The sequence below is a fragment of the Schistocerca gregaria genome, chromosome 1, assembly GCF_023897955.1.
Source record: "Schistocerca gregaria isolate iqSchGreg1 chromosome 1, iqSchGreg1.2, whole genome shotgun sequence".
NCBI classification, from domain to species: domain Eukaryota; kingdom Metazoa; phylum Arthropoda; class Insecta; order Orthoptera; family Acrididae; genus Schistocerca; species Schistocerca gregaria.
Window position 1 is genome coordinate 65832226 of NC_064920.1, and position 25280 is coordinate 65857505.

Genomic DNA, 25280 nt, shown 5'->3' on the forward strand with positions numbered 1-25280 from the left:
CAAAGTATGTGGAAGATATACAATTAAATCGTGGGATAAATAATAACATATTTCATTTTTTTAAATCAGAAAGTGCAGCAGTTACCAGAAACTGATATAATTGTTAATTTGTCTATGGATGAGATGTCACTAATGGAAAATTTGATATATGACAGCTCTAGGAATCGTGTTATTAGATTTGAAGATATGAGTTTCATACGTACAACTGTGGTTGCCAATACTGCATTAGTTAGAATGATTAACAGCATCTGCTCAAATTTTAAACAGCCATTAGTATATTATTTCTCCAAAGGACCAGTAGGAGCCACCCATCTGATGTGCATATTTTTTGAAGTTGTCAAAAAACTCACAGAGATTGGTTTGGTTGTAAAAACGTGTGTGACTGACTAAAGCTCGAATTTTGTGAAGTGGAGGCACAGACTGGGTATCACACCAGTTAATTCATGCCTAGTACACGAAGGGAGTAAGATCTACTTTTTTTATGATACCCCACACTTGATGAAAAGCCTACGTAATAATTTATTCAAGTATAAAATTATCCGCACAACAGATGAAGGATGGATTGGCACTGCTTCATGGAAGGACATTTGTCAGTTGTACTCAAGTGATTATGAAAGGAAGTATAAGTTGGCCCCACGCTCACTAAAAGAGCTGTCAAACAGCCAGCATTTTCAAAAATGAGGACAAGCACTGCAGTTCGTGTATTGAGTCATACAGTAGCAGCAGGCATTGAGACACTTGTTACTTGTGGCACCATATCATCTGCTACTGCTACTGTAGATTTTTGCCAAAAAGTACACGATATTTTTGACATATTTAATGCATATAGTGTTAAAGGGCCTGTGTCCTTAAGAAACTGCAATACATGTGCATCAAGACATTTGGAAATATTAAAGGCACTGAAGCTATTGATACAGCCACAGAAATTTGTGGATGTTGATGGGAAAGATTTTTCATCTAGGATTAAGTGTGTTAAAGGACTTCTGGATAACATAAGCGCTTTGAACATGTTTGTTGATGATGTTTTGGATGGAATCAAGTTATATTTATTAACACGCAAAACTAATCAAGATCCACTGGAAAACGTTTCTCAGTGATAAAGCATAAAGGTCGTTTCTGTAGCAACCCATCACCAAGACAGTTTTGTGCTGAGTTCAGTAATTCTGCTTTAAGCAAATTAATGAACACACACAGTGTAGCTACCTTCAATTGTGAGAGGATCAAATGGGGTCAGACAATAGTGGATATGAAAGCAGCGCCCAAGTTACTTGTTTCACCACTGTTGACATCAGTGACAGGAGTTCAGTGATCAGACTACCAAATGTGAATGTCCAAACAGACCTCGGAGAGGCAAACAGCATGAGATATACGTGTTTGGTTATGTATTAAAGAAACTGCTTACAATTCATAACTGCTATAAATGTAGGACAGTACTTGTAGATGGCAGCCACGATTTAGATGCAAATGTAATTTTCAAAGTTATGAAGGCAACTTTGGAAGCCTATTTATTTGCACAGAAGATGTCAAAGAATTTTTAACTCATTGTGAGACTAAGATGACTTCCACTTTTGATGAATATGCTCATATAAGTAATTGTGGTGCTTTCTTTGTGAACATGTTGATGGACATCCCCAATTTTCCACCGCAGTGCCGTGCTGAGACCAAGGTGCTGTTAATAAGATTGTTTGTGAAAGTGACGCAATTTTACATTATTAAATTCAAGAATCAAGACTTAGTCTGTAGGAGTAAGAGAAGAAATAAAAAAGTAATGAAGCTGGCTTATTTGGGTTGCTAAAGTGTTAGGACTGACTCATTCATTTAATTTTATTTTCGTTAAATTTATCAATAGGATATAATAAGGTTTTAAAACAGACATGCTTTTTATTGATGTAACCTGATGCTACAAAGAATAAGATTGAAATTGTATTTTTGGAAGCAGGCTTCCTGCAAAGCAGAACGTAATGAAACGAGATGTGTCGCTTCATTTTTTCACAAGGAAGATCATCTATATACTTCATATGTGAGATATACAGTGTGTATTCTCTGACTTTCAGTGGAATAAGTGCGACTGTACGCTACTTCTTAATTATTTCTTCAAGAATATGTTGCAACTTACGTCACTTCATTCAATACCAGTAGTCTGTGCTCTGTTTACTTTCATTTCACCATCATTTATGTCTCTAGCTTTTTTCCAAACACTTATTACGCAAAAATATACTACTATTTTGTAAATTACGTACAAACGAATTAAAAACAAACATTATTTTTTACGTCGCATCTGCCGTCAGAGGAGTGCGAGCTTTCTGGCCGCTAGGCGCGCTAGTGTCACTTGAACTGTCAAATGGTAACAACTATCACAGCAGTGAGTGTCGCGACTGTATACATTAGACCATGGCACAGCGCAGTCTCGATTTCACAGTTTCCGAAGCTATCAAGCTGTATTTGGTGGATTTCGTTGTTATACTTTCTCATTCCGCAAATATGTAGTTTCAACGCTGCAAAGAATTTGAAGATTTATCCACGATACGTCCTTTTTTCCTCGGTTTGTCGTGCAATAGTGCGATGCCGAAATAGAAAAATCCTATCAGATGCAACGGTGACAGGACTCGAGTCATTCCACATGATTTTTCTGTTATGTAGTACTAACTCTTAAGTTTGTTCAGCTTTGAAGAAATTCTGGTAACACTCACTGTTTTCGTGGCTAGCAGCATGTACAATAAAAGTACCTACTTGTAAAAGAAGACATACAGCCCACATAGACAGTTCAAATACTACAGGACGAGCAAAATCAGTTTATTAGGGAAGTCATCGTGTAACAACTATTAAGCCAGCTGATCCTAATTCTATAACATCCTTTTCACATAATTTGCAAGTACTTGTGCTCAAATCTCCATGTAGTGATTCTGATTCATGAATTCTGTAATTCCTGTCAATCAGTTCTGGTAGGTACCAGGATGATTCCTCGTGCCTTGTTAAATTTGAGATAGTGCTCACAAGCCCTATGTTGGGACAATGAATCTGAAAATTTTTCTTCACCACTTACCACGGGCGGAGAGGCGTGAGAAAGGCGTGGGAGAAGGGGATAGAAGGGGGAGCGGTGGAAGGAGAGGGGAGAGAGCCGCGCAATGTGTCAAACCAGGAGAACTGGAAACATCAGAGTTCAGTCCCAAGCCGTTACAAATCAACCGCTTTAAGTGAGGTTCGCCGCATGCGTCTAGATGAATGGCATAGTGCATGGTGGAAAACACACGCAGGAAGGTGTCCTCGCAGAGATGAAGAATGGGCAGGACTGCAATCAATGCGACGACGAGAAAGTGGGCTAAAGATCTCAATGCACGATGGACGCGATGCACCTTGTAAGGCGCCCTACCCCAACTGGTTCGCTCTTCGGGAAATTTTGAAGAATGGCGGTCAAACTCTACCATCACATAAAGGCCGAAACGTGTGAAACTCCTTTTAGTCACCTCGTACGATAGGCAGGAATACCTCGGGCCTATTCGAAGTTTACTTCCTCTGGTTTGAAGAATATTAATGTGCCTTATTCGCTGGTTATGTTTGTTGTTATCCGCAAAGATTTTCTCCATCATTCAGTTTATTTCTGGCTATCTAGGACGGGTTTAAGGCCCAAACGACACATGGCCCCGCTTGGGGTGGCAAACTGACAGGGACGCCGAAGTCTGCCACAACTGTAAGATTTCTCTACAGAACGTATCACAATTAGTAACGGCCGCAACATTTGTATACAGTGCGCATCACAATCGGTACTAGCGAAAACTGATAAAAGCGAAACTGTCAGAGAGGAAAAGGGGAAGAGAGTGGGGGGGGGGGGCAAATGATGCGCCCCTTATGCGGGAAAATGATCTCTAACGGGCCCTGTGACCAACTTGTATTCTTATTTAATCATGAGGGTGCAGCATCAAGAAGCTGAGTCTAAAAGTTTGCACTCATATGAGAGACAAACCCAAATATTTAAGAGAGACCAACCCAGGTTAGGGTTTTCTGGATTTTACTGTTTTGTGGTATTTTTGTATTGACGATTATGTAGTTCAGTTTAAATTCATGTAATTAACATTAACCGAGTGGTAGAACTATTTTATTAGTCCCTTATTTCCTGCCTTGGCATTTCTGCATTCATTGAATTATCTCCACCTAGGGGCTTGTTTCGCCAGAATTAAGAAATAATTTAGAAGACTAAATACCCGAGTAATTAATGAAGATGCATAAATTTCTGCATGCATACTACGTTGTACTTTACATTCATTACGATTCAACATGAAGTTTCCTTTCTGGAAGTGTGAATATTATTTAAATTTCTTATATTGAGAGGAAAGTTAAAACAATAATATTAAAATAAATTGTGACAGCTAATTTTTGTCTTCAATAAATATGATGGCTGTTTAATTTTTGCAAGGCTGATTATACAACATTTCATTTGTTAAATAAATTTTTATAATTAAATACTTTTTAGGTATTTTTTGGGTCAGGTTAAATTACTGCAATTCTGACTCGTATTAATCTTAATAAGATAAAACAATGTACTTCGCATACATATATGAAATAAGCTTACCATTTAGGTATCGTAGTAATCAAAGTTAAAAATACTGAGCGGACATTAACAACCGATTTAAATACAATCAATTTTGGGTACTTCTTGTCAAATTTAGTTCGTCGGACGCGGTATGTTGTTACTCGATTTCAGAAACTCTGCTCCACTCAGTGATAACGGTGACGTAAGTCCATGAACTTCTCGCGCTACATTGCAAGGAGGCACTGAATGTAACTTGAGTGATGTATCTTCTAAAAAGGGCAAAAGAAAGGAAATCATATATATTCGTTTTATTATTTCAAATGCCTTTTCCTTGCTCGCATTTAGTGTAAGAGGAATCTTCCGTGCATTATTTCCGAAGAAACAGCTCTTATTTTTCTAATTTTAGAGAAAAGTAACGGTTCACACCATAGTTTTAACATAGATAAAAAAATTAATTGCTTGGTTCTTTTGTCAAACTCCGAACACCGAAAAAAAAAAATCAACTGAATGTGACTCTTGTATTAATGATGAAACGTGTCTGAAAAGTAAATAATAGGCTGCAGTAAGAAAAAGGCGTTCGAATTTTCCTCAGACGTACGGATGGCACGCGTCGCTGACAAAATCAAAAGAAGGTGAAAAATAATGTTTGCACTAGATGCTCTCCCAGTTCGCGGAAAAGGTTTCCATGTGATTTTTTTGTCTTTAGACAATCATTTGAATGGCTTTCACATTATCATTGGAGGAACCAATACGTGAAACTGTCTGATGAAGGACGAATGTTGTCATTACTGGTGTGATTTTCTTCTTCAGAAATATTCTCCTCGCTGTCAGATGCATTTAAAATGCTACCAATTGCTCATCCGAAAGAAACCGTTTTGTCACGATAGACACACACAAATTACTGCTTTATATACATGAACTGCGTATGCACACAAAAGCTATTACAATTTAACTGTTACCGATAATGCGCTATAATATGTTGAACGCAATCAGCTAATCGCATTGTTCAATAACTTTCACACATTTCAACGATAAGGAATCAGATATATATTTTGTCATAAAAACCATTATGCGTACACCTCAGACATCCAGGAATAAAACTCTACGATGTTATCTGTGCATTCTGTGATTTTTTAAGCCCCGTGGGACATACTGACCCGAGGAACACAAGTGCAATAAATTTTAGCAAGGAAGAGAATTTTTTTAAAAAAATTTGTGCTTTAATTATTTAGAATGATTAGAAAAACGAAGTCGAGGTTGATGCAATACCATTTAAATATTAAAAAGTGGTACTGATGCAAAGATAACAGCAGGATTAAACATATGTAAATTGAACTAGAACTTAAACACAAGATACGTTTGTGAAGTCGAAGACTTGATTTTTAAGCTGAGATAGAAAGATGCGCTGACGAGCCGAAACACTACGACCACTGGCAGCTGCGAGATGAATTCCACCAGTTGTGCATTTTCAACTTTTCGCGGCGTAATGATTAGTCCACTAAATTTCGGACATGCAGCCGCGCAAATACAATTTCTTCCACTGGTATTTGGGCTGCGTATCGTCCGGCCATTCTCAGAGTCTTGCGTCTCGCTCTGAGGATGGCAGGACGATACGCAGCCGAAATATCAGTGGAAGAAGTTTTATTTGCGCGCCTGCATGCCCGAAATTTAATGGAGAATTGCACCAGTGTCGTGGCAAGGGAAGGAAATATGTGTAAGCGGAGAAAGAGACCGACTCGGAATCACTCTTGGGAGAGCACAGGCCGCAAATAATGAAATCCGCTAACCCATTTTGGCAATCGGAAAGATAGTTATGGCCTAGAATGAGCATCTCGGAAACGGAGAAGCTGGTGGGTTGTCGGCATGCTATGTCCGTCAGCATCTACGTGTGGCCAGTCGTTGAAGGACGAAGAAACAACGAGCAGCCGACAAAGTGCTGGACGTTGGCCCACTCTGAGGCAGGCTAGGAGAATATCCGACAGATCTCGCGACATAAGCGCACACTGTTCAATATGGGCTTTGCAATGGGCAACTTATGCGTGATCACGCGCTGACCCAACGACACCATCAAATATGATTGCTGTGGGTCCGGAGTCATCGAGGTTGGACCGTTCGTCAATGGAAACATGCCATCTCTTTAGGATGAATCTTGTCTCTTTGTACACCAGGACAACGGTAGTTTCCGGACACGCAACTACCCAGGCGCAAGACTGCTCGAAACGAGCACCGCGGTCGGACGCAGGTCATAGGGACAATTATACAGGGTGAAAAGTATTTAAACCGACAAACTCTGGGAGGTTGTAGGAGACATCAAAACAAATATTTTTCCCTAATGACATTTTTTCCTATGAAGATTATTCAAACCGGTGGAGGGTGTATTACGCTCTTCAGTTGTTAGAGGCTTTATCACGATCTTCAGTTGTTAGAGGGCATATTGCTCTTCAGTTGTAGGCAACTGCTGTCCACCAGTGTAGTAGTGCATTGTCTCTGCTTACTATTGGAGCGATACACCTGGAGTGAGTACACTGCTATGGTTGGTGCGTACTATGTAGCGCACAACGGACGAGCTGCACAGCGGGTTTATCAACAATATCCTAATCGCCGTATCCCGCATGATACAACGTTTGCTGCTGTGTACCAACGTCTGTGTCAGACCGCGTCATTTAGCAGATTACCTGGACAGGGACGCCGTTGCACGGTAAGAACGCTGCAATTTCAGGAAGCTGTCTTGCAGCATCTGGAGTGGGATCTTTCAATCAGTGCGGTTCTTCGTTAATGTGTGGCTCGGTGTTGTTGGGGACTGTTTAATTGGGCCGTATCTGCTACCTAGGCCATTAAATGGCAGGCACTATTACAATTTTCTCGCCAGAGCATTGCCAGAATTGCTGGAAGACGTACCGCTCCCTACAAGACGACGCATGTGGTTCCAACAAGACGGGGCGCCGGCAAATTTCAATCGTCGTGTTAGTCGATTCATGGACAGACGGTTCCCAGAAACGTCGATTGGCAGAGGTGGTCCTGTACCATGGCCTGCTCGATCCCCAGAAATGTCCCCTTTGAACTTTTTTGTGTGAGGAGAGATGCGCAACCTTGTTTACGCAACTCCTGTTGCATCAAAAGATGATCTGGTTGCCCGCAGCAGCAGGAACAATTCAGGATATTCCTGGGGTTTTTGCTCGTGTCAGACAGAACATGATCCGACGGTGTAACCTCTGTTTACGTGTCAATGGAGGCATTTTTGAAAATCTACTGAAATTGGGTTGCATTTTGTGTTGTCTCTTGGTCATAAAAAAATAGAAAAGCGTTTGTTGGTTTAATTAATTTACCGCAAGAGAAATCTTCCTCTACCGGTTTAAATACTCCTCATGGAAAAAATATAACATTAAGGAAAAATATTTGTTTTGATGTCCCCTACAACCTCCCAGAGTTTCTCGGTTTAAATACTTTTCACCCGGTATACTATGAAGGACGTTCGCCTGCGCTTCCATGGGATACGGGAGTCGCAGGGAGAATGACAGCAAGATGAGGTGCGGACTATGGTGAACCTGCAACACTTCACGCCTGCCGTCTTCGCCGACGGCGATGGCGTCTTCCAACAGGATAACCGTCCGTGTGAAGGCTATAGTCGTGCAACAGTTACTTGAGGCCCATAAACTGGTGTTTATGTCTTGACGTCTACACTCACCAGTGGAACAAGTCTGGGACGCTTTCGGGTGGCAACTCGGCGCCCGGAAACCACCAGCCCGTAATCTACGAGAACTGCGTGAGCTGCGGGTAGACATGTGGTGCCGTGTGACGTGGGGTCGCTCCTGTACTGCATTACGAAGGCGAACCAACACGCTTGGGCATATGGTCACCACGTCCTGGTTCATCAGTGTACTCAAGAACTGTTTAACACACTGATCGGGAAAATTAGGTGGAATTGGCAAGTTTGTGAATAAGGCTTCTCTGGCGGTGAAACTACATTCGCATTTTGCAGTTCAAGAAAATAAAACGGAAAAATAACTATTAGGATTAGTAATAATAACTGTGAGTAGATCTTTACAAATCATATAAATGAGACCTTTCGATACCATCTGTCGACTTTAACCAGTGACGTGATAGTGAGTTACGAAGTGGAACATAAACACGATTTCAGAACTGCGATCATGGCGTCTCAACAGTGAGCTCAACACTAAACTGGAGAGACTACTCCAAGCGGCCAAGCCGTGACGCAATACGCCACAGCCGCCATATGTCGGGGCAAGCTGTCAAATAGTTCTACTAAACATAAGCAACGAAATTACTGCTACTACGTGATGCTATCTGTTTATTTTGTAGCCCAATGAAAGAAAAGCCCGAAAGTCGCAAACACATACAGTACTAAAAATCCCGAATGAACGTCGCCAATATGGCGTACCCGCCAAACGCCGCCACGGTTTTCTATGCAAAGACGGCGTCGAGTAGTCTCTCAGATTCTGTATTGGCCTCGCTGCCTCTCAATCACTTGTTCCCAATGCAAACACCAACACCAACACCGGAAACTACTAGAGCCACCAAGCAAAACAAACGCCTCGTCAAAACCTCCCGCCACCAATACGTCAGAGTTCGAAGCCCACAGGAGATATCGTTGGTTGAAATAGAGCCCTGCAGTCCTGTTATTAGTGGAAATAATTTTATAAACTTCTTTATTAACTTTATGTAGTTGATTCCCATAATATATTCGGAGGGACTACGACAGCAGAAACCCATAGACGAAATCTGTAAGTGGAGCAGTTCGTAATATACGGAACATCTGTGTACACCAGCGATTGGTATGAAACTCACAGGTGAGGTTCAGTGCCGTAAAGACATTTATGCTCACTTAAAGAAACACGAATATTTTCTTGCACACTTCTTGGTCTATTGAACAGTTTGTTCAATAGACCAAGGCACACCCATCCATGTTCCAAGCCTCCACCACCTGCTGGTGTAGAGTCGACCGTAGGGCTGGTTCCGGTACCCCTATCTCCAAGGATGGCATTCTGGTAAGCAACTTGACAAACTGGGCAGCATGTTTGTTCCCTGGCATCCCAATGAGACCAGGGGTCCAGACAAGAAGAACCAACCGTCCATTTTGATGGAGGTTACAGAGGATATTCTGGGTAGCCACAATCAATGGGTGCCAAGGGTAGCAGTGGTCAATAGCCTGAAGACAGGTCTGGGATTCATCGCCAGTCCAGAACGTACTTCTAAATGCTATCGCATACTCTATCACAGTCAGCTCGATTCTCACAGTAGCTCTGATAGCTTTGGAGGGTAGAGGTTTGCAATGTTGGGAAGCAAGTTTCCTGGAGGCAATGCAGATAGCAGCGGAAATGCATAAGCGAATGTTAGCTCAGGCCGGTGGTGAACGAAACCGCTACAGTTCCACTTCAGGATAGCGCTATCGGTACCATGTCGGGGTGTGAAGAGACCAACGACGCAGGTCCTGCCCCAGGGTCGTCTGCTGCCCCCAGCTGTAGGATATAGCATCAATACACACTGATTCTGAAGCAGCTAGTGTGGAGGAATCCATTACCACAAGGAACTCTGTCTCAGGTATACAGTTAGAACATGTGGGGTTCGATGGCATGGGAACCACTAGAACCACTTTCATGTCTGAGAAGCTCTTTCTGTCCCTCTTCTCCTTGGATGATTTCTGTGCCCCTGAGGACTTGTCTGACTTAGTTTAGGGACAGAAGAGGAACGTGAGCCCAATCTGTTGTTCTTTCAGCCACTGGCTGATATCCGGCTGCAGAATAGTAGAATCCGGAAGAGGAATGTCCCGACGCACCTGTTCCGAGAGAGAGAGAGAGAGAGAGAGAGAGAGAGAGAGAGAGAGAGAGAGAGAGAGAGAGAGCAGAGAAGGATGTTTCTTCTCCAATTGGGGTTGGGGATAGACGTCCACGGTGGATAAGGAGTCAATGGTCCTACAGTACATGTGGGGGAAGCATTAGGAGTGGGGGGGGGGGGGGCTCCCCAGCTACTAGTAGTGGCTGTTGTCGAGTGACCCCATGGCCCGACGCAGAAGTCACAAAGGGCTAGGGTACTGGCGTAGAAAGGATGATGATTTAGCTGTAGCGAACATCATTATCATACAGCAGGCAAAAGATCACATTTCTCCTTGACTTCTTCATAGCTGAGTTGCTCAAGAGTCTTCTATTCTTGGATTTTCTTTTCTCTTCAGAAGGAGAACAGGGCGAATGGTGCTCGCAGCACCTGACATAGACGGGGGAGGGGCAGAAGGAGCATTCGTGTGCAACTAATGTATAGAATCCCTACAGACGGGGCTGGCCTTAGAACGTGAAGACGCGCCCGAATCTCGTGCAACCGAAGACTGCATGGGAAGGGGGTATATATGGTTACACATCACATCAAGAAAAAATCGCTTTTCAGATACAGAATCACTTTCAATGGCCAAGATTAAGGCTTCAGAATCAGCCCTATTGTCTTTTAGTCCCCACTGGGAATCATGGATATAATTCGCACCCAGTCTGTCCAAATTGGCACATACATCATCAGTCTGTTAAAGGAGGTCACGGTGTATTATGATATCGTGTACGTTATTGAGAGTTATGGGGGGGAGGGGGGGGGGGGGAAATAGTTACAGAAGTGTCACCCAGCTTGCAACAGGCGAGCTGCACTCGCGACTGAGCAGGGGAAGCTGTTTTAATCAGAACTGAACACTTCATTTTCGAAATCGCTGCTACTTCCCCAAACCTGTCCTCAAGGTGTTCAACGAAGTATAATGGCTTTGTGGCCAAAAACGAATCCTTGTCGGTCCTAGAGCAAATTCTTATCTGTCCACTTGTCTCCCCACAACAATGGCTACCTGGTCAGTAACCATTGCCCGGACTCCCCAGTTCTCAGCCACAATGGGCTACTACTCCTTGGCGGAAGTGGCAGGCTTCCAACAGTCTGTTCTCTACTTGATCAGAGGGCCTACCAGCATGTCACAATGGCGCCTCTACTGTGCTGGGTTTTGGGTGTATCGCTTTTGCAAAAAGTAAGGGTCCGAAGAGGAACGCAAAAAGATGGACTGTACACTGCATTGGGCGACTTTCCCTGCACAATGCGCACTTCTGTAAAATTTGGAAGAGGAATGGTAGGTCAAACCCAACAATACGAAGCATCTAGGTTACGATGAAAAATTGTATGTAGCGTAGGAAGAGAAACGAATGTCCAAAATAATAAACCAAATCCAAGCATGGTCGTCATCAAAAATACCGTCGAATGGAAAGGCAGTTAACGAAAAGGAATAGTAGAAGGGTCATCAAAAATACCGTCGAATGGAAAGGCAGTTAACGAAAAGGAATAGTAGAAGGGTTGGCACGAAGGGGAAGTAGCACTACAAAAATGAGGGTACGGTGTTGCCAAGGCACGTACTCACAAAAGAAATGTGAGCTCCCCTGAGAGGTCCGTTGTATATCTGGCGACACAACATGTCCATACAATAGGCCCACTCACTAATATACTAACAAAACCCATTTTGAATGACGAGCAGCAATATCTCCATCAAAATTGGGATCTGAGTGCACGTGAGGTTTGCGGCTGCCACCGCTGTATTTATCGGATGTCTTTCCTGGGATGAAGGCGGCCAGCACGCAGGGCTCGCCAACCGCCCCCTCCTACAGCCGAGGCGAAGAAAGGCTGTGCTCCACCTTCAGTGAGGCCCATAGTCCAGTCTCACCGGTTTATGCCACAGGCTTCACTTTCACCTTTAACATCACTTAACCTGCACGTAACTTTAACATACTTGAGGATGCATTTAACAGCAGTCCTGAATTCAGGCTACGGGTTGTTGAGAAACCGACGTACTTGACTGACAGCACATGCCAAGTCTTCACTGTGGCAAAATACATCAACCCACCTACAGCCTTGTGGACTGTCGTATTTTCCATGGATTTCTTGTCTTAATTAGCAAGGCGACATCTTAAGTGCAACTATAAATTGCAATCAGTAGATGTCGCATGACACTTTCAGTTGTTCACGTTGAAATTTTTGAAAGGGCGACTAATATAGCTCTCTTGACAGATGAACAGTTCTTTAGTTTCACTGTCTTATCCTATTTCCAATCCTACAAAGTAATTGGGATGATCAACCAAACCATTACATCTCAGTACATCATCTCAGTTGCAATAATTTGCGTCCACAGTTCATTTTTTACGAAATTTTGAAATTTACTTTTAATTCTATAGTGAGTTTGTGATATTTATTATAATGATGCCTCAGTATGTAAACCTCGCTAGACAGACGTGCTGATGCAATGTGATTACGTAATTTGTTGTTTAAATGTTTAACAGGGATTATCTTCTGTATAATGATGCAATAATGTAAAATAAATGTCACATAAAGGCCCAAGAAACATACTGCAAACTTTACTTGATACTGTGTGCATTCAACGAACATTACTCTCTCTTCCTCCCCTTGCGCCACGATTTCTGAAGAGGGATTCTAAATGCGAGACCTCTGAACCATTCTCTTGTTTTCTTAAGACCTTTTAGGCTACCGTTTCTAGAAGAATCAGGCAATCGCCTTTTTACGCGTGAGTACTTAATGAGGTTATCGACGTAGTGTAGCGAGTAAACGGAGTACACATTTCAAACATTGAAACAACTTGCATTCTTCATTAACATGGTTGCGTTATATCTGTACTTTCTGTGTCGACAGTGAAGACAACGCGAACCACTTATGATTACTTCTGCTCTGCGATGGAACAAGAAGAGCACCGACGTGGGCGGGTTTCCGTGCTACGTTTGTACGCTTCAGTGCCCTCCGCTTTTACTTGCTGCACGCCGACTTGCCACCCTCCCTTACCTGAAGCGAGAAGTTGAGCTCGAGTTCCGTGTCCAGAAGGCCATTGGGCGGCAGGAGCATTTCGTTGGAACGCAGCGTCCGTTTGGAACTCTGAAACACAAAATCACGTACACACTGACTAATATCTATACACGCAAAATTTCTGTAAAACAAAGTTAAACCTGTATCAGCACAGCTGGTGGAAATTTTAGCCACACTACTAAGAAACAAATGCAGAGCCTCTGTCACATCGCCTATTTGCAAAAGCGTCTTTATATATTAAAATTCAGCCTGCGTACGTTTGCTTTTCGAGTTTCGAGAGCGCAGTATATTGACTGACTTGAAACACAACGTTTCTCGCAAATACACGGTGTTTTTATGTCCCTATTTTAAAATATATATACTATGTATAAGTAAATACGTAATGTATATGGGGAAACGTTGCTACCAAAAACCTCAAAAAGTACTCCACCGATTTACTTCAAATTTTAAACCATAATGTATTAAACATTCAAACGTACATGAAACTAATTATTGTTTTAAAGAATGTAAAGGTTTTCTGTTCAAACTGACTGCGAGAAAGGAAATGCTCTGCTGTATAAATGGGCGGTTTTATTTCCTTTGTTGCAGCCACTTTTAAGTGCGATAGTGGGACATGTACATCATTAGTCAGATTGTTTCACCCACATATACTGTTTATAATTGTACATATATTTTACACACAAATTAAATACACAACAATTACGTGTTTTGTTTTCGTCCTCGTAGACGGATTTCACAGAAAAAAAGGAAAGCAGGACCAAGGGACTAGCACGTATATATGCAGTTCCCATAAATACTTTATTTGTTTCCCATTGAACCACACAGAGCCACAGAAACGTGTGGTAGGTCCCAGTTAGTTTATTTATAAATTAGATGAGGCATTTTTGCAACATGGGTACAAAAGCATTTATGAATAACAAGTGAAGGTTACACTGACATGTAATGCACCACGCCATGGGAAGGATGCGACATGAATAGAAAGAACATTAGCTATAAATGTCCTTGCAAATATTAACTATCGAGGGTAATCAAATGAAAACGAGGAAAAGTGAAAAAGTAAGTAAACTTTATTATTTCAAAAAAATCGCCATAACTAACAACACAGTTATCCCGCTGTGAAACGAGATGGCCAATGTCTTCACGTGAGAAATGTTTGTGGTTGCCTGTGGAACCATGACTGTACCCCGGCGTGCACTACTTCGTCCAAAGCACATCGACGACAGCAAATATCTTTCTTCAGGGCTCGAAAAACCTGAAAATGGAATAGGCACATATCAGGGCTCTGTGGCGGACGTGTAAGGGCTTCCCCGCGGAGCTTCTGCTGCGTAATAGAAACAAGAGGCTTCGTGAAAGCCGTGACCACCTTTTTCTTTGACTGCACTGGTTCACTGCTCGATGGCTTTCTGGAACACGGTGCCACAACTAACGCACAGCGGGAAGTGTACAATTTGCAAAAACTGAAAAGCGCCATCAAGTCGAAATAATGTTGACAGACTGTATCGTTCTGTCACAGAATAATGTCGGCCAACATGCTGCCAAGGTTGTTCCGACTATCTACGTTGCATAAGTTCAAGGAAGCTACCTTTGTGAAATGACTTCACGTTTACAATGTATACGTTTATCAACGTTCGATATGTAGTGGGCATAGCTTCCATGAGGTCAATTTAGGTCTATTGCATGAAGTTAATAGTACGAACACTATCTCAGAAAAAAGAGTTACGAACGACAACAATTTTAACAAACTAACTGAATACTTAGTTCAGTGCAAGCAGATGGGCACATATTAAGCTAAAAACTAATCTCGACGATAAAGTGTGGAATTTCAATCTGATTGCCGGTGGTGAATTACACAGATGACCTCACAGGGCCAAGTGCAGTCACCAGTAGGCCATATCAACGCAACTGATGAACCATTAGCAGTTTTACTGATTTATCCATTAATGTTGTTGATGACAGGATCTTTACACCCTGGTTCAAATGGCTCTGAGCACTATGGGACTTAACGTCTGAGGTCATCAGTCCCCTTTAGAACTTAGAACTACTTAAACCTAACTAACCTAATGACAACACACACATCAATGCCCGAGGCAGGGTTCGAACCTGCGACCGTAGCGGTCGCGCGGTTCCAGACTAAAGCGCCTAGATCCGCTTGACCACTGCGGCTGGCTCCTTTACATCCTCTTTCACATTTAACGGAGTACTCTACTTGAAATTATCGTTTCTTTTAAAATACACATCCCGAAATATGCCTTTAGCGAAGTTGCAAGATTTTTCTGTAACTGGAAAGTGCAACTGCACACCAGACCTCAACTGGACGCATGAAGTTATGCAGTTATCACGACAGTTCCTGAACGCAAATATTTGTTTATTCAATTGCCGGTTTCAATCATTACGAATATCTTCAGGCTGATCTGTTTTCCTGAAAATAACACAGTAAGCAAATAATTTCATAACATTGGTCTATGTCATCCCTAATCATCAGGATCGGTGTTTATGTGCACCATTTTATTTGAAATTTCGCGTACCACCACAACCTCTAACCCTTAGTCACCATTCTTACAAAATAAACCCGATTCGCACCGAATTCTAGTCTATGACTAAAACCATCTCGACAATTAGGGCATTTATTTCCCAACAGTTGCAGAAAGACATATTCTGTGGCAAGGCCCGTCTTTGCAGATTTTTATTACCTAGATACAGATTCCGTCCAGATGACCAACTTTTGTTTTCCTATTCCAGTTCGTGACTCTGGACATTACCGCTGCCCATTTTTTTCCCGTAACTCCTCAGCACGTATTACGATGTGTGACCGAGCAAAACATTCTGTGTCATAGCTCTGCTCATGGCAAAAAGTCTTCTTTCACGGAGAATATTTTCTTCCCAATTGTCGATTTACGGCACACTTCCCGAACTTGCTACACGGTCAAATCTGCTTCCTATCTTGCCACAATTCTTGAACTGGCAGGACGTGATACTACATTCTAAAAGAAAATTAAAATCTCATTTGTACGTTCTGCAGCAATTTTTGTTTATTAACAGACCGGTTTTCGTCTTTTTGGGACTTCCCTATAAATAGGTGACAACTGGATGACACAACCGCAGCTGAAGTAACCCTGGGACAGACGCGGATACTCTTATTATCTACGTTACATCGTTTACAAATTTCAAGTTTATATTGAATACACGTTTCGCACAAAAAGAATTTTACAATTGGTTCCACTATTTTAATTGTATATTTTCCACGCAACTGAAACTAATCGTTAAATTTAATGAACAGAAAAAAAACTAAATTGTGTATGCTATTTTTGCGCCCAATCTTAATTTTGCGAATAAATAAGAACGGAAAGTATTTATTATTTTGGTTTTCATCGACACAATGTTTGCTTCTGAATTTCATCTTCCACGTCTGTATGAAAAACAAACCGGGAAATAAAGCAAACAGTTAACATTTTTACCAAATGCTGACTGTACAGGTACACCATGTGCGATCCGAAAACAAGCAGCTGCCCAACACGTTCTTCGCTGTTAGCAAGCAGGTGGGGAAAGCTGCACGCTCCGCGACATGGAACGATCCTTAAGACTTGTTCACAACCGAGTAAGGAAGCAAAATGTCCATCGGAAAGGGAATTACTCGAACAAATAGCTAAATCAGTCACTATCGGCATACAACGAACCACTGTATCTGCTGCGAAAGCACTCGCAAACCGCTTAGCGCAGAAGCGGCGTGTGCGTCCCTGCAACCTTCAGTGGTGCTTCGTGCTTGCGCTACTCTGGAGAACTTGTGACCTTATCTAACAGTTTGCAAACTGGCAACCGTAGGTCGATGTACGCCCCCCCCCCCCCCCCCCCCGCCGGGGGGGAAACAGAGGAGGTAATTACAGGCCAAAGGAGCCCCACACCCCCGACCCTACTGGACTTCGTAGGTCGTCCAAAGATGTGATACTGATCTTTTCAAACTACTCGCTCAGATTTGGAGGGGTGGTATTACAGGAACTCCAAGCAGTACAGCTTCCACAGTAAAAGTTACTATCAGTTTGCAAAACAGGAACAATGACGCCAGAAGAACAATTACTTAAATAAAAACAAATTAGTATAACGCGTCTTTAAATCTGACCTAAAAGTATAAAAATTTCTCCTATGTCCATACACATTCCAAACCACATTACGTTAATTCCGACAATTTGTACTTGTGAGTTTTTAACAGCTATGGAGAGCCTCTTCACATTTAGAACGAAACACGTGAGGCGCACGAAACGGATAATACCAGGTGAACTATTTATGCATCTATTATGCATGGCATGAGCCCCACGTGTTTCGTTCCACGTCTTAGAGCTGCTAATAACCCAAGATCAGAATTTTTCCTAGTTACCTGTTTGGGGCTAGCAGAATTTACTTTTTAGTTCGATTTAAAAAATTATATCAAAATGTTGTGAACCGTTTTACTTTTTTAGTCTTGGATATGTGAATTTTTTAAACTATATACAACATCTTGAGGTCACAACACAGACAAGAAAATTCACGACTATTTCTGTTTCTCTTCTCCTGAATCAAGCAATATATTGCTTCCTCCTTACAATATCTTGCGAAGGGACCGTGAGTGAAAAAATTATGTAGATTCGAACTCACACACAGAGTTATCAGCAACCATTCTTCCAGTAAACCACTCGCGACTCTAACATAAAAGGGGGGGAAATGGGAGTGGTAGGCCTATAGAAAGTACTCTCCGTCACACACCAGGCAAGAAAGCCAGTTAATACTGCATTGTCATCCAATTCTGAGCTATGCTGAAAATTTGAAGTGTCTAACTCGTCGAGAAGTTAGTTCACAATCAACTGCAGAATCTGTACAGCGTAGACAAAGACAGACAAGAGAGAGTTAACGTACGAGTAAACGTTGTAAAATGAGTCTTAATACATCGAATTTGATTGCATTTTCTCCAGGCGTCCCTGAATTATGCTTTTATATCACTCCTTTCCACACCCGCCCGCTACAGTATGTGTGCAAGGGAAGGGCGCGGGGCTATCTGTCAGGGTAATTTTTTCCAAGTAGCAAGTGATACGTGTACCCAGGCACCCATAAATTGCTTCAGGCACCTATAAATCGAATGAGTTATCGCAGACACTTTCTGCTCATGTCGGAGCGGTGACGCAATCTGCTAAGCAGTCACAGTCACACCGCTATTGCTTCTTTTTCGGCCGGTTTAACACCCCCCCCCCCCCTCCCACCCTACCGCAATGCAATAGAGGGTTCTGTAAAATAAATCACATGGACCTGCATCTTTATAGGAAGAAAGTAGCATTTGGCTCGAGCGATTTAGGATACTCACGGAAGGCGTGATTAAAGACGGCCGTGCGTACATTTGAACTATCGTCCTCCCGAATACGAGTCCAGTGTGTCAGCCATTGAGCCACCTCGCTCGGTCAAACCTAAGGTATAAGCGGAAGTGTACAGCTCTGAACTCCGGGCGAGTAGCATACTGTGGTCCAACAGAATTCCTAACAAACTCGCAATTCACCCCTTTCTCTAGATACTTACGGAGACATATTCCTGAATACCAGTCAGCAATTGCTTTCTTACAACTCCCGCAGTATGTCCCAAACCTACAGCGTCAAAATTATACGTGTCGTATAATTTAATGTATTTCGAGAGCCGACCGGTGTGGCCGAGCGGTTCTAGGCGCTTCAGTGTGGAACTGCGCGACCGCTACCGTTGCAGTTTCGAATACTGGTTCAAATGGTGACTTAACTTCATCAGTCGCGTAAAACTTACAACTAATTGAACCTAACTAATCTAAAGACATCACACACATCGATGCCCGAGGCAGGATTCGAACCTGCGACCGTACCGGTCGCTCAGTTCCAGACTGTAGCACCTAGAACCGCACGGACGCCACGTCGAAAGATCTTTGATTCAATAGCAATTTGCTGTGTCTGTTGAATGTGTAACTATTTATTGCCTCTAAAATATTGGAGTATTGAGTGGAATATGCAGAAAGCATGAAAGATGACAGTTCTGTCGGGAAGGAGAACGTTTATGGAAACCTTCAGACTGCGATCGTGAAAAACAAAAAGATGAGGCGTCTGGATGGAAATAAGTGAGCTGGTAGAAAATAACGTGCACGACGTGAAAAAAAGAATCTTTATGGACATATCTTTACTGCACGTACAGCTCTCTTAAAAGTGGTACCACCTTCGGAAATTTTTGGGGTTATACAATTCAGAAAGAACTCTAAATTTGTTGCTTTTATTCATAAAAAAATTGAAAGAGCCCTAATTTCAGTTGAGTTTTAAGGTAAGAAAATTTTATCCCACCACAATGCTCCCTACTTTTAAACGTAGGTCGTCCACCTGAGTAGTTTCTTCTTCTGATGATTAACTTCTTGCAGTATAAAAACTGCTGCACGTGCGAAGACTAAATCCTCCTCTTCCCTCATCATGTCGACCCGGGAACCCTACGAAAACGCTGCTTTATTACAATAAGAATATTGGAGCAACCTCGACAAGTTATGAGAGGGTGCTGCGATTGCACGCGGCAGGCAAAATCCCGTAGTCCCAACCCCTCTGTTAAGTGAAGAGGACAGGCCGAACGTCAATGCGTTTGGGACCAACGTTCGGTCAACTGCGCTGACTGTTAATCGTTTGCCTCGGTTGGGCTGGTGTGTACGGTCCTTAACAGTGGTTTGGACACAGGCCTACTTAGCCAGCTTCTGGAGGAACACGACTGAGCTCTGGCTGTCGGTTAGACGCTTTCCTGCAGAATATATTCGGCGGACCCGAGCACTCGGTGAAGGCTGCTGCATGCGATGCCGCAAAAGAAACGACGGAAGAGGTGTAGCCGCGCGGAGTGCGAGGTGGGCAGGTGGTGGAGGCGGACCGCGGGGAGTCCCCGGGCGCGGCGGTCCGTGGGTTAGTGACCCGGCGCCGGCGGCCCTCCGTGGTCGATACGGCGTCGCGAGCGGGGGCGCCGGCGCGGCGCGGTGCGCTCATTACCGCCGCATTATCGAGCCCGCTCGCGACCGCCGGTAATTACGTCCGCCCCGCTTTCTGTCGCCACGCTGCCATTCACCACTTTACGGCCTCTCCAACCGCGCCACTATTAGCGAAAACGGAGCTCTTACGTCACCTGCATCTGCTATTACAGTCCGAACTGGTCAGGGAGGAAAACCGACCAGAACCACCGCACAGTCAGCCGTACCCCACTATTCGTGGGGACGCCTGCTCGGATTTCAGCTAGTGTCATTCGCCCATTTGCCAGTAGAATACTTCTACAGCGTTTTCCTCGTCTCGTCCGTCTAGGACAACTCTCGTCTACTTATCCTGTCACGCTGTCCCGAGTCCATCTCGTCACTACTCGTTCTGCAGCTACGGCACTAAGGGGAAATGCCTGCGAAGTGTCGGTGCTGCCATATCCCTCGTGCCACTGATCCGACCTCCTCCAGAAACCGGAGGACGTCGCGAAGCTGCACGTGCAAGTCCTCTTGCCGTGTTCTGTTGCGATCTCGACATGAATAGCTCCAGTAACGTCACACACTCCCGATAGCCAACATGTACTGATACTATTCTTCATTTATGTAGGAGTAGCTTTTTTCAGTACTGAAAAATAGTTTTTTCAGCACCGATAAATAGTTTTTTCAGTACTGATAAACAGTTAGGACAAGAACAGAATAGAAGCTTTCAAAATGTGGTACTACAGAAGAATGCTGAATATTAGATGGGTAGATCACATAACTAACGAGGAGGTACTGAACGGAATTGAGGAGGAGTTTGTGGCACAACTTGACAAGAAGAAGGGATCGGTTGGGAGGACATGTTTTGAGGCATCAAGGGATCACAAATTTAGCATTGGAGGGCAGCGTGGAGGATAAAAATCGTAGAGGGAGACCAAGAGATGAATACACTAAGCAGATTCAGAAGGATGTAGGTTGCGGTAGGTACTGGGAGATGAAGACGCTTGCACAGGATAGAGTAGCATGGAGAGCTGCATCAAACCAGTCTCAGGACTGGACACCCACAACAACAACAACAACAACAAGTGAGACTACTCGAAAACAAGATCGCATAACGATGGAACATCAATGGATGTATCCCACCAGCAGTTAAATACTAAGAGTTTTAGTTTGACAGCGTTTGGTTAAGTTTTAACATGTCCGGTTTCTTTCACACTACTGACAGCAGAAATGGCTGATTCTTGAACACAAAGCCAATTACCCTGACGGATGAAACAACCACTTTGCCAACCTCCACAAAGGCTGAATTTTTTCTATGTATGTCGTACGATGTATGAGAATCGTGTGCACCACGTAAGAACGCGCAACGTTCCAATTAAACAACATCCTGCCCCACTGCACCCAACGTATCCGGGGTCAAAAGATACCCGGCGAGTAGCTGACGGACTAAGAGGGCCAGTCACTGGCCGTCACTAACGTCGCAGACACCTTGCAGAACGACACGACCGACAGCTGGGAGCCTGCGACGACAGCGCGCGGCCCAAGACGGCGGCCCGCCGCCAGCCGCTCCCCCAGACCCCGCCTTAACGAGCTTCCCGCTTACGCGGGCGGCGGCGCGATGAAGAGTGACGGCGCGGCGCGACGGCCTTTGATGGCGCCTGCTGCTCCTCCTACACCAACGCACAGCCACGTTCCGCCGCTCAAGGAAACCGACACAGACACCACCTGGCAGGCGACAGTGAGCTACCGCTCCAGATCACGCAGTACCGGTCTCTACTCTGGCCAGCGATTAAGTTGTGGGTACCTGCAACTCTAGACGCAATATTGACATCGACTCAGCAAACTTACAAGGCAAACTATACACTGATGCATGCCAAAGCTACTTCCACGTCGCACTCGCAAAGACTGTGAGCGAGAAACGACAATCTACAGGGTGTTACAAAAAAAGGTACGGCCAAACATTCACGAAACATTCCTCACACACAAATCAAGAAAATGTGTTATGTGGACATGTGTCCGGAAACGCTAAATTCCCATGTTAGAGCTCATTTTAGTTTCGTCAGTATGTACTGTACTTCGATTCACCGCCAGTTGGCTCACTTGAAGGAAGATAATGTTGACTTCGGTGCTTGTGTTGACATGCGAGTCATTGCTCTACAGTACCAGCATCAAGCACATCAGTACGTAGCATCAACAGGTTAGTGTTGGCAGATGCCCATTTGATGTATGGATTAGCACGGGGCAATAGCCGTGGCGCGGTACGTTTGTATAGAGACAGATTTCCAGAACGGAGGTGTCCCGACAGGAAGACGTTCGAAGCAATTGATCGGCGTCTTAGGGAGCACGGAACATTCCAGCCTATGACTCGCGACTGGGGAAGACCTAGAACGACGAGGACACCTGCAATGGACGAGGAAATTCTTCCTGCAGTTGACGATAACCCTAATGTCAGAGTGAGAGAAGTTGCTGCTGTACAAGGTAACGTTGAACACGTCACTGTATGGAGAGTGCTACGGGAGAACCAGTTGTTGTCGTACCATGTACAGCGTGTGCAGGCACTATCAGCAGCTGATTGGCCTCCACGGGTACACTTCTGCGAATGGTTCATCCAACAATGTGTCAATTTTCATTTCAGTGCAAATGTTGTCTTTACGGATGGGGCTTCATTCCAACGCGATAAAATTGTAAATTTTCACAATCAAGATGTGTGGGCTGACGAGAATCCGCACGCAATTCTGCAATCACGTCATCAACACTGATTTTCTGTGAACGTTTGGGCAGGCATCGTTGGTGATGTCTTGATTGGCCCCATGTTCTTCCACCTACGCTCAATGGAGCACGTTATCATGATTTCATACGGGATACTCTACCTGTGCTGCTAGCACATGTGCCTTTACAAGTACGACACAATATGTGGTTCGTGCACGATAAAGCTCCTGCACATTTCAGTCGAAGTGTTCGTACACTTCTCAACAACAGATTCGGTGACCGATGGATTGGTAGAGGCGGACCAATTCCGTGGCCTCAACCCTCTTGTCTATCATTTATGGGGGCATTTGAAAGCTCTTGTCTACGCAACCCCAGTACCAAATGTAGAGATTCTTCGTGCTCCTATTGTGGACGGCTGTGACACAATACGCCATTCTCCAGGGCTGTATCAGTGCATCAGGGATTCCATGCGACGGAGGGTGGATGCACGTATCCTCGCTAACGGAGGACATTTTGAACATTTCCTGTGACAAAATGCTTGAAATCACGCTGGTACGTTCTGTTGCTGTGTGTTTTCATTCCATGATTAATGTGATTTGAAGAGAAGTAATAAAATGAGCTCTAACATGGAAAGCAAGCGTTTCCGGACACATGTCCACATATTATATTTTCTTTTATTATATTTTCTTTCTTTGTGTGTGAGGAATGTATCCTGAAAGTTTGGCCATACCTTTTTGTAACACCCTGTATATGCCTGCATACGAGGCATCTTATCCTCGTGCTCCTTACGCGAAATGTACGTTGGCGGCAGTGAATTCGTTCTGCAGTCAACTTCAAATGTCAGCTCTATAAATTTTCTCAAAAACGTTCCGGGAAAGGAACACGCGTGGTCTTCTTTCCAGTGACTCCCATTTTAGTTCCCGAAGCATTTCCGACATCCTTTTATGTTGTTACGACCTACCGGTAACTAATCTAGCAGCTTCGATGCCTTCCTTCATCCGACCTGGTCCGGATCAGAAACACTGCAGCAGTACTCTACAGTGGGTCGCACCAGCGGTCTACTTTACAAACGAACCACACTTTTCTCTAATTCTCCCAATAAACCGAAGTTGACTTTTCACTTCCCCTATCACACTTCCCACACGTTCCTTCCATCTCATATCGCTTTGCTATGTTACGCCCAGATATTTAAATGACTTGACTGTGTCAAGCAGCACATTACCAATGCTGTACTCCAAAATAGCCGAATTGCTTTTCCTACTGACCTCCATTAACTTACATTTTCGTAAATTTAGAACTAGCTGCCACTCACCATAGCAATTAGAAACGTTGTCCCAGTCATCCCGATCTCCCTACGCTCACTCAATGACGACATTTTCCCCGAAAGTCTCTCCCCCAGATTATTTATGTAGTAGAAAACAACAGCGGAACTATCATACTTCCTGGACTCTTCTGACAATACAGTTGCCTCTGATAAACACTCGCCGTCTTTCTAGACTGCAAGATCTCGGGCTCAATTGCCGGTCGCGTCGCGTATTTTCTCCGTTCGGGCACTGTTAGTGTCGTCCCAATTAATTTATTTAAGTCTTAGTCGTCGCGCAAGCCGGCGAAATTGGCGTCAAATACAATGGCTTCCGCCAGGGGGGGGGGGGGGGGGGACAAGACCAGACTGGGATCTCGCAACCAATACTGCCACACTATCCTTTCAGTTCAGTGATGATCCAAAACGTTATGATCACTGGCAGCAACCAGACTGATTGCTGCTGCCTGAAGACATTGCAAGGACGAGGCCCCGTGAGAAAAGTATGTAAGCAGAGGGGAAATGAATAGAGAATTATTCCAACAAAGATACAGGCTGCAAGTGGAGAAATCCACTGAAATTAGCCACTTTGACAAAAGGCTGATTGTTGTAGCCCCGCAGCTGGGGGATGAGCATCTCAGAAATGGCGAAGCTGATCGACTACTTGCGTGCTACAGTGACGACCATCTACGTAAGGTGGTTGAAGGACTGTGAAACCACGACTAGGCGGCAAAGTGTTGTGTGTCATCACAGAACGCGGAGAACGGCAGCCAGGCCGGGTGGGAATAGGCTGCAGATCTCAGTTTAGCGCACACTGTTGAACGTTGGCTCCGCAGCATGCAACTGCTACGTGCTCGAGTGTTGTCCAACGGCATTGTCAATTACGATCGCAGTGGGCACGCGATCATCGAAATTGCACCGTGGATCAATGGAAACGTGCCACGTGATTGAAGGAATAA

The 25280-nt window shown here is 43.9% G+C and overlaps 1 protein-coding gene across 5 annotated transcripts in view; it reads right to left on the reverse strand.

Annotated features, from left to right (window-relative positions):
- Nucleotides 1–25280, reverse strand: part of LOC126329352 (phosphofurin acidic cluster sorting protein 2) — a 668535-nt gene that overhangs the window by 179362 nt on the left and 463893 nt on the right. For all 5 annotated transcript variants that reach the window (XM_049996154.1, XM_049996187.1, XM_049996211.1 and 2 more), the window contains one exon: nucleotides 13346–13435. In XM_049996154.1, the coding sequence (XP_049852111.1) occupies nucleotides 13346–13435 (90 nt within the window). The remainder of the gene's footprint in view (nucleotides 1–13345; nucleotides 13436–25280) is intronic.